The 10,704-nt window shown below is 38.9% G+C and overlaps 1 protein-coding gene across 1 annotated transcript; it reads right to left on the reverse strand.

The window, feature by feature from the left end:
* Positions 1 to 237: 237 nt before the first annotated feature.
* ildr1b (immunoglobulin-like domain containing receptor 1b) lies at positions 238 to 9,858 on the reverse strand. The gene is made up of 8 exons (XM_068704961.1): positions 9,564 to 9,858; positions 7,514 to 7,684; positions 5,887 to 6,036; positions 5,433 to 5,552; positions 5,169 to 5,315; positions 4,832 to 4,957; positions 2,821 to 3,716; positions 238 to 1,708 (listed from the first exon to the last, which is right to left on the reverse strand). Exons 1-8 carry the CDS (start codon positions 9,610 to 9,612, stop codon positions 1,670 to 1,672), a joined length of 1,698 nt encoding a protein of 565 aa, XP_068561062.1. The 5' UTR covers positions 9,613 to 9,858; the 3' UTR covers positions 238 to 1,669.
* Positions 9,859 to 10,704: the final 846 nt, after the last annotated feature.

Below are 10,704 nucleotides of genomic sequence, written 5' to 3' on the forward strand. Positions count from 1 at the left end.
AGTTCTTATGAAGTGTGCTGTGTATAAGCTCTTATTGTTACTATTTATAAAGGTATAAATGGCAGCTTCACTGTGTTTTGCCCAGAGCCACGGGAGTCATTAGACTGCATTAGTTTCAGCTGGATGTACAGTACATGTTAAACTGGCAACTAAATGTAACATTGTAGCCTGCAACCGTGTTTCTCTAATGGGGGTAGGAGTACCCCTAGTGGTACCATGGAGTACTGCAGGAGTACGTGAGATTAAAAAAAGAAGTTTATTTAAAAAATATCAGTCATTTTCAAATGGTCAACTTCCACAACGTTAGTTCAGTTACGTTGTATTTCAAAGGGGGTACATCACTGAAAAAAGTTTAAGAACCACTGGCCACAAAAACAAAGACTATTAACCCACATCTTTACAGTACATAAAAAACAAGCTGTCATTATTTGAATATAGGCTACCATTAGCATAACTGATGTAAAGAAAACAAATCTACATCCAAACATAAGCCAAGCATAAAACTTTATGTACAGTTAATCAATATTTAGTACACCCATCCAGCCAAAAACAATTTAAACTTTTTGATCAGAGCACAACATCCTGAATCAAGTTCAAATTACCAATTTAAACTCTTGGATTTTATGTCCTCACAATTTGTTATACAGTTCACCCTATATGGTTTCTCTGTGTCAATTTATCTTAATTTGATGAAATAAAAGCAAAAATTATCTAATTTTACAAGTACATTTTTACACAAGGACCCAGTTATTTTATTTTAGTGGTGCAAATTTCCAGATAAACTTGCAGGAAGTGAAATTAGCAGCTACCCCTGGAAATCCAGGGGTAGCTGCACACTTTGCCCAGTTGATAATTCATTTTTAGGAACAGCCTTTTCATTTAAGTTATTATTTTGGTGCGTTTGGGATCGACAGATAAATCGAGCAATCTATATAATGTATAACAAATATATATAAATGTCCCACTTCCCACTAGCTGTATGTAAAAAGGTTTATTTAAAACATACATTCATGAAAATCCCAATTATGTTGGTGTTGATCATTCAATAAGTTCAGTAAGTCCACCAACTCTGCATCTTCATACAACACACTTTATATTGCTATCTAATAATGTTATTATGGGTGAAAGGTAAAAAAAAACAGACACTTTAAATAGTACAAGAAATTATGCAAAAATTTGAAAATATAAAAAACAAAACAAATACACACTGCATCTGTCTCACACATTACGTGTTCACAATGGTGAACCTAAATAACCCAAAAGATCTCACAGTGTCCAACATTCTGCTTGTTGAAACTGTTGAACATTTACTTAAAAAAACACACAAAAAAGATACTTCCATCCATCACCAGACACAAATTACACCGTTTAAAACAGCTAGGACAATAATCACACATGGGCTTGATAACATCTGCAATTTAAAGGCACAACTGAACAGCTTTTCTTCATGCATAAATTATAGTTTTCGTTGCACTAACATACAGTGTATTCAGAGTAAAAGTATATCCATGCAGTACATTTTCATGACTCTCCATTAACAATTCACAACAATTATATTCTTGCAGGCTGATTGAACAGATGAAAGTACCTACTGTTTGTCTTCATTTTCACCGTTCTGGAAACATTCAGGAACAAGTACAAGAAAATAAAAAATAAAAAAAGAAATGCTTCAGATGACTACGCTGGTGCCGCTACGGGAACTTCTATCCTAAGAGAGAAAAGTGACAGAGGGGGAATAAAGTTAAAGACATAGATATTATGATCCAATCTCAGTGGTGGAATGTAACTAAGTACATTTAATGAAGTAACCTACTGTACTTGAGTGAAGTGCAATTATGTCCCATTGTATTCCCATGTTATGCTACATTATTATTATACTCCACTACATTTCAGAGGTAAATGTTATTTTCACGAAACTACTTTTATTTGACAGCAGTTACTGTTCATTATTACATTAAAAAAACATGATAAGCAGTACTATACTACTAATCTACCTAGTAGTATACAAAGTATCTAAAATTGTCTCCACATTGACATAGTACAACATTAAAATGCGTTTACATGCATTTGTTAGTGATAAAAAAAAGAATATACTTTATATTATTTAAGTATATTGAAATGCTGATAATACTTATGTTCTGTAAGTACTTAAGTAAAGGATGTGAGGACCTTTTCACCAAAAGTCAATATACAAATCAGAAGAAAAGATCAAAATAACAAAGAAGTAAAACAAAAAAAGGTGATGAAAGAAAGAAAATAGTCAGGAATAAAGCTTAAAGTCTACAGCCATGCTAGCAGTGCTGTGAGGCTGAAAGTGGTGTTTTGAGCTAAATGCTAACTAGAGCATGCTAACATGCTCACAATGACATTTTTAACATGCTTATGTTTAGCAGGCATAATGTTTACATGTTCACCATCTTAGTTTAGCAGGTTAGAAAGCTAACATTTGCTAATTAGCACTAAACACAAAGTACAACTGAAGCTGATGAGAATGCTTTTAGTTTTGCAGGTACTATTTGGTCATAAAGCAAAGTATTGGACAACTTAAAACTTGTGACCTAACCTCATAGTGGCCAAATAGAAGTCCTTACATTTTAGCCAATGGGGACGTGAATGTCTGCACAAAATGTAACAGCAATCAAACAAATAGTTGTCAAGGTGTGATACATTTCACTCTGGACCAAAGTGCTTGACTGACTGCATGGCTAAAAGTGATGAAGGAAAGAAGCTAAAAAGTAACAGGAGACAGAAAGCAATGAAGCAAAGAGATGAGCTCATCAGACCATTGGTTTAGAGCTGACATCAGTATTTGGATCTTACAGAAAGGCGGTCGTAGTTCCTCCGACCGTTACTACGTCCTGGCTGGTTCTCGATGGAGAAGTAGCTGGGGGGCTTCTCTGGCCAATCCTTCCCTTTACCTCCTTTCCTTCCGCTGCTGTCCTCCTCATCTGAGCTCCAGGATCCTTTGCGACGCTGAGGAGGCGAATAGCTCCTCTCCCTCCGAGCTGCTCTGCTGTGTAGCTCCTCCATCAGGTCGTCGCGACTACGAGTCCGCGGTCTGGAGCCACCTCCTCTCCTCCCGGCCGAGCCTCCTCTGTTGTTCCTCGAACTCCTGTGTGGCGCTCCTGCTGGCCTGTTCTCCCATTCGGAGTCATCGCTGTAATCGCGCAGGATCCCTCGTCTGGGAGGAGAGACGTCCCTATAGCCACGAGTGTCGCGGGGGAGACCGCCGCCTCCGGGACGATTTGTACTCCCACTGGACTGGCTGGATATTCTAGGACCACCTCTGGCTCCGTCGCCACCACCAGGCCCCCTGCGTGAGGAAAAGCTGGGTAACCGCTGGATTATAGGAGGCAGGGTGATGACCCTTCTCTCTACCCCTCTCACGCCCATCTCATCCAGGGCTGACAACATACTCGGGGGCCCTGGTGTGTAGGGAACTGCTTGAGGAGCCGGCTGAGGCTGTAATGGGAGCATATTTTGGCGAGCGTGTGGAACCGTTTGAAGTGCTCCCACATCCAGCCCCCTCACCTGGTTTTCCAGGTAGTCCAACACCTGACCAGTGCCACGATTGCTGTCATGCACACTGCCGTTCACGTGGTGTGGATGAGGCTGATGCTGATGCTGATACTGATGCTGATGCTGCAGGGCCATGGGTGACAGCTGCATGGGAGCCATGGCAAAGTTTTGTTTGGTGGGGTAGTCCGAGTATGAGCCTGGAACAAAAGGGACAGAGACGTGAAAAATCTGCACCAGCTGACTTTTGGTCACAAGGAGGCACCAGAAACAAGCTGTAAACACAACATTGATACATGTTCATCTAACAAAGTTGATATGTTGTGAGCAAAACATTTCATATTTACATATTCAGCAGTTAGGGAGCAACATGTGTTTTGTTCTCCACTAACGACAGAAATACCTGACTCTATGGCTGCTAAATGCTCCACTATGTTCACCAGCTAGTCACTAAATGTGTCTGTCTTGGGTTTAAGAGCTTTGTTTTCGCTATGGGAGTAGTGAAAGTTAACCAAAACTCTAGAGCTGAAGGTAACAAGTTTGTTGATTATTATCTGCAGCTTCATTACTAAGAAAAACTCACATTCAAGTAGTCATGTTATCAATTCTTCATATAAAAATATTGATTATAGCTGCTTTAATCTAGACAAGGCTTATTTTTTCACAGGGACTTTTCAATACTATATTATTATCTCCCCCATTTCTAAGGTTTTAGTTTGATTTACTGACTAAAACCTCTTTTACACTCTCACCATCCAAGGTCAAAATCCAGATAAGAGAAGCTCACACGTAACAAAATGTTGCAATGAGTTGCATTTTGCCCATCAGGCTACATACAGGCCGCCCTAACTAACTGGTGGAGAACAGGACGATCTCCAAACACTACTTACAAATGACTCTGACCTTATCTGAATGTTTTCAGGTAAAACAGCTACTTAATTAGTAATTTAGTATTAACTTAATCACCTAAAAAGGTGCTAGAACTAAACAATCAATGCAAAATATGGCAGACAGGACACAGTTTATACTTATTAAATAAATATGTTTTTAATAATGCTATACTAACATAATACAGTAGTTTACACAGACTACTCTACTTTTGTTGGACTCTTATTGAAAGCACCAAAACCAGTTTCATCATACTGTGTTATTTGCTTGATATAAATATATTAAATATAGACATAAAAGTAGTGTTCACAGAGTGTGTCCTCTGTACTACTGAAACCAAACATACGCCCTTGGGTCTGAGCAAGAATGATGCAACACCACATCACATTCAACAACGCATTAAAGGGAAGTCTTTTGTGTCCCTCACCTGAGTACAGTATGGGAACGCCCTGGGAGGAGGCGTTGGAGCTAATGGGAGCGTAAATGGGTTGACCGTTCATCCAAGGAGACATGGCCTTCTGAGCCTCTCGTATCATCCTGTGCTGCATCACAGCTGAAACACAAAGAGCGGGTCAAAGGTTTGTGTGACTCTGTATTCACTTGGCAGATTTTGATATGTAGGCTTGAGCAAGTACAAAATCCTCAAGAGACTAAATTTGATCGCTGGATAAATATTTGTGTAAAATAATCTGTAAAATGTAGTTTATGTTTTTTTATAAAGAGTACTGAAGCGTCAGCTGACAAACAAAAAGCATTTCTTCTACCTTTCTCCGGGCAGCAGCATGTCTGTGGACAACACGGGCAGCGGACGTAGCAGCAGCACTTCTGCGGGCAGCACTGGCAGCAACATATGCAGAGGAGCATGATGAGCAGGAGAGCACCGATGATGATTAACAGCACTGTCAGCCAGTCTGGAACAAGTGAGAAGAAACATGATTACTATATAATAATACTTCAGTCTCAGAAAGTCTTTTCAGGCTCTTTGTGACCTTGAGTTGAGCGTCACAAGCTGAACTGAGGAAACTCACGGTATACGATAAGTTTGATTTCACGGTCCGAGTCGCCCGTCGTGTCACCGGCAGCGTCGATGGTGCAGTAATAGACGCCGTTATCCCACCACATCACTTCATTGATGACCAGGTCAGCCTCTGTTCACAGACATAAGACAAGGATAATTATCAAGGATAGGATTAAATTGTTGTGAACTGGATCACTGCAGTAAAATGGAAATAAAATATTCAAACAAAAAGATGTTCAAGACAACCACAAAATATTTGCAATGGAATGTACTGATTGGCAAATAGTTCTTTGTTAACAGTATGTTCACAATCCAAATCATCTTAAATAATACATTTAAGTACATACATTTTCCTTATTTCTATATAAACACATGCAGCCTGTACAGTGTCTTAAAATGTAGTCATGTATGATTGTATTGACAGTTCAGGCAGAAATACTGTATTATAATGGGATTAAATTTACTGTTTTGAATGGTTATTTTGCGTATCCTGTATTCTGCACCCAGGATGGGCTCATTCCCGCCCCTCTTCTGGATCACAGTGCGGATTGTTCGCTGGCGGTCCGGGCAGTCGTTGGAGGGGTCCTGACCCAGCTGCAGAGCGGCCTGATAGGCTTCAGGAACAGAGGAAAATACAATGAAATATGTTCAATTTATTGCATATTCTTTTTCTACCAGATCGGTCTACCTCATGCAACTCAAACCATCTTAACTGTGGCACTTATTCCTTCAAAAAGTACAACAATCAGCTTTTCAGTTTCAGCAGGTTAATAAAGCTGAATAATAATTGAATAGCAATTAGCTTATAAAATGTAAATCACCATGTTTGTGTGTGTTGCTGCAGCTGTTAGTGTGCTTAATTACATTGTCATGACCATTATTTTCCTTACCTGTGACATTACAAAATACTGCTGTTCTAATAACATACCATATTATCGTAGTAAACTGACTTAAATTACTTTCATTCATCAAACAAAATTTCATAAGCTATCACTCAACTACTGTATTTATTTTTGTTTTTCATTTATAACTTGTCAATGACTGTTTAAGGATAAAACCATAAAACAAGACAAACAAGATGCCCATCAATTATACATCATGATGGACAAACTTTCATTCAAGCATGTCTCTGAGAAGGATCGCTTACACACACAAAACCCTGAACTGCTTATCACAGCAGACATGTTGACTCATCATAGCAAGAAAAGCACAGCTGTTGCCAATCAACATTAATGATTGCTACAATACAACTAGAACTGGAGCACCTTGTTGAACATCGTTAGTGTAACACCTGTGCTTTTCCTGCTGTGACATGACAAAATGTCTGCTATGGGAAAAGACCCGTCAACAAAACATCTGGGCCCTGTAAAAGAAAGCAGGTTTAACAAACTCTGAGTATACACAGTAAAGACTCACTCATATCATACTCATATCACTTGAGTCAACGTCGGTTTGGGCTGAAAACAAAAAGTTTTAAAATTAAAAAAATATGGTATACCAGACATCTTTAGCCCGCTACTCATGTCTGCTTGAGGCGAGCAGCTCGAGGCTACATTAGATGCTAGGTCAAGTTGCATTGTGGGTAATGTAGGGACCGGTTTTCACAAAAATGTCAAGTGAGTGAAACGCTACTCTTTAAACAGAGTGTCTGAACATAACCATAGAAACACTAATACTGCTTTAGATAGTACAAGGAGATGCTGTATTGGAACAGCAGATATCATGGGAAAAACACATGTAACAAGTTGTCAGTGAACATTTTGTGACTGATATCTTCCTTAAAACTTTAACCTTATTGTTTTGATAAAAGTATTACCCTAACCCTAACCCTGGGAGGCATGGTTCTAGTTAACAATTAGATGTAAAAAATACCAAACATCCAAATGAATACAATATTTTTTGTTTTGGTCATTTTTCTGAGCATGACAATATGACCAAACAAGTCTTTATTGCTCCAGAGAATGAAAGCTATTGTGAAAAAGCTCACCGCGTCTGCCATTTGTTTATGCACACCACTTTCTTTTTTATATTTTGGTTGAGCTACACTATCGCACATTAAAAACCAGTTCCTCCTTCCACCTGCAGCCTCACCTGTGGAGTAGTACTCCAGCACCGGGTCTTTACAGAAGGACTTGAACCTCCAGGTGACCAGCACATCCTGAGGGTTTGCTGAGGTCGAGTAGTCACAGCGAAGGATCACAGAGGCAAACAGAGTCGTGCTCCTCTCCGTCTCTGGAACAATCACCTGGATGGACAGCAGCTCTGATAAAAATAACGACAAAATGTAAAATAGCAGCACCCACGATGACACAATATTCAAATCACTGCAACCTTAGAGAGAGAGAGAAAAACCTTTTGTGTGTTTGTGTTGCAGCTTTGCTCTTGAACGCTGGATGGATAAGAATCTGACCAAACTGGTTAACAGTTTACAACAGAAGTCATTAAGTGTGCACATATTGTACTCCATCATTGGAAGTAATAACACTAGTCAATGATGTAGTCATGATGTCAGTGATGTAGAGTTGACGAAAACAAGCTGATGACAGGCGACCTCTGCTAATTGAGAAAAGAAGCAGTTAAGGTTTGACTTCAAACACTTTCTCTTTGAAATAGTTGTTCAAATGTGATCGAGATGAATGATTGTCAGTAAGTGTCCGACATGTGCTGGCAGTTTTTTCTCAGTTCATTTATGTCTTGAAATACATACAGTAGATAGATTAGGGCTGCAACTAACAATTATTTTCATTCTCGATTAATCTGACAGTTATATTCTTAAGAAATCGAAATTGTTTGATACAATAAAACACAGAAAAGTGTAAAAAATGTGTATTACTATTTGGCAGAGCTCAAGTTGACATCTTTAAATTGCTTGTCCCAAACAAACTATTGTAGAGGATATTTTTGAAAAGCTGGAGCCAGTCAATTTCTGCTTTGGTGTCACTGGTTCATTCTTTTTTCAATGTATTTTTTACAACTAATCGAGTAAGCTTCTTCTATAAGCCACAACATCATATCCTGACATCATGATGTACATCTATTACCCAGCTGTGAGTATTTTATCCACTTGCAAATGTATTTTAATTAACAACTTGGGCGTTATGCTTTTTGCCTTTATTTACTGAGAATACAATATAAAACTGAACAAACAACTGGGAACATATTCTATGAACCACCCTGTCCAAAAAACACAGACATGTAAACATTTACAAAACTGAACTGCAGGTTTTCATAGTTTTCAGACAGAACTATAGATTTCTCCACACAACAAAAAAATAAATGTTAATATGTAGTTCATATTCTGACATAAACGTAAGTTTTGATGTAGAGCTGAGACAATTAGTTGATCAACAGAAATTGATCTGCAACTATTTAGATTATTTATTCATAATTCAAATCAGATGTGATTTTGCATGTATTACATGATAGTAAACAGAAGATCACAACATTAAATACACCACCCTGGCTCTTGGGAATATGTTTAATCTAGTTCTGATAGTGATACAATTGATTAATCGATGAATCTTGTAAACAATCGGCAGACTATTTAATAATAATAAACGATTGCATTTTGCAGCCTTATTTAGCTAATTTACTAGGATATAGAGCACACACATTGTGAGGCTGGAACAAGAACATGTTTGACAGTTTTGCTTGATAAACGACTTCAAAAAGTTTGTTCAGTTATCAAAATGATTGATTTACTTTCTGTCTATACTTGATCTATCATTTCAGCTCCACAGCAGATTACACGATGATGAAAATAATGTGTATTTACAGCCTATGATGACAAACACAATGTTCTCATCAACATTTGTTTTCCAAGACCGTCTGATCAATTACGATTTATATTTAAACAAAACAAGGCTATTTCCACTGTGTGAACTGTTTGGATGTTTTACATTTTGGACAACGTGTTGAGCACACCTATTATATAGTGTGCAGTCACGTGACAGCAGTCGGCCTTGTCCTATTTCCACCTGTCGATAATTAACTTGTACACATAACTGTTAGTTTCGACTGCTTGCTAAGGTGGCTTCACCTTAAATTCCTGTGCTTACGCTGAAAAAAAGCCAATGCTACTTGAATAAAGAATACATTTTAAAGACAAATTGTGTTTCCTTTAACGCCTTTAAAGCCTCACCTGTTGGCAGGTGAGCCAGCAGGAGCGCCATCAGTATCATATTTCCCATCTCGTCGCTCTTTATCCCTCCGCGGAAGCTTCGCTCTCTATCCTGTAGGAGACTCAAGATACGCCAGAAATCCGGAATATTTGGAGAAAAACGTTTTGCGTCCGTTGCTCTGCATAGTAACTCTTCTTCACACTCGAGACGACATGCTAGTGAGGCTGTGTTTGTTCTCTGAGGAGAAAGACGAGTGTTTACAGCCGAACTGAGGAACAAGTTGCTTACAGAGAGAGAGTCGGTGACGGAGGCGGATCATCCCCATCCCCCCTCCTGCTTCAGGTGACATCATTAACCCCGCCCTCTCTGACAGGTGTAACATGGAGGAAATAAAAAGAGGAGTAGGAACAACAAACGGAGGAAATGTTGATGTTTCCCCCAATTTTTGTCAATACAAGTTTTTCAGATCAGGTTTTCATTTCACTGCCAAATTGCGTTTTCCAAATGAGTAATTTGAGTCTCCCTTAAACAACTCCACTCTTTTAGTCCTTTTTTTAAGACAAGTAACAATGGAGAAACTGTTCGATTAGCAAATTACTAATTCATTAATTAGTTCTGTTCTGTGTTTTGATGAGTCCAGTGACTCTTATGAATTTACATGGCGGATGCAAACATTCTTTATGTGAATGTTAATATCCAGTCCATCAATCTTACAGTTTGCTTCAACCCAGTTGAATCAAAAGGAGTGAAGGCTGCATAATCTGAATGAAGTAAAAAACAGGTCAGCTCGTCTGATGGTTTTCATTTATTTGTTTGTGGCAAACAGCCCTGAATGTAAAGCTCCCTGTCGAGATGAGTCATATTGTCCGAGCTCTTTGTGCGAGGATGTTTACAGTCTCTCATCCAGGAGGTGGACCTCAGCGAGCTTTGCTGTTGACACAAAACAAACCCGCTCGAACTGAGCTTGAGTGCTGCTCTCAGCTCACTGAAGTGCTCTTGAAATCCTGAGAAAAATGCTGCGTTCATGAAAAGCTTTGCCATCACATCTGTGTCTGGCTCCACTCTGAACCTGGAGACATGCCAGTTTTTCAAATGCCTCCCTTGTCAGTATCAGGGGAGGACGCACCTTTGATTTTCTGTGGCTTGCTATCCAGTCTGTAC

The sequence above is a fragment of the Cebidichthys violaceus genome, unplaced genomic scaffold (genome assembly GCF_023349555.1).
Source record: "Cebidichthys violaceus isolate CVI_PGR_0920_01 unplaced genomic scaffold, fCebVio1.0.p SCAF_11, whole genome shotgun sequence".
Lineage (NCBI taxonomy): Eukaryota > Metazoa > Chordata > Actinopteri > Perciformes > Stichaeidae > Cebidichthys > Cebidichthys violaceus.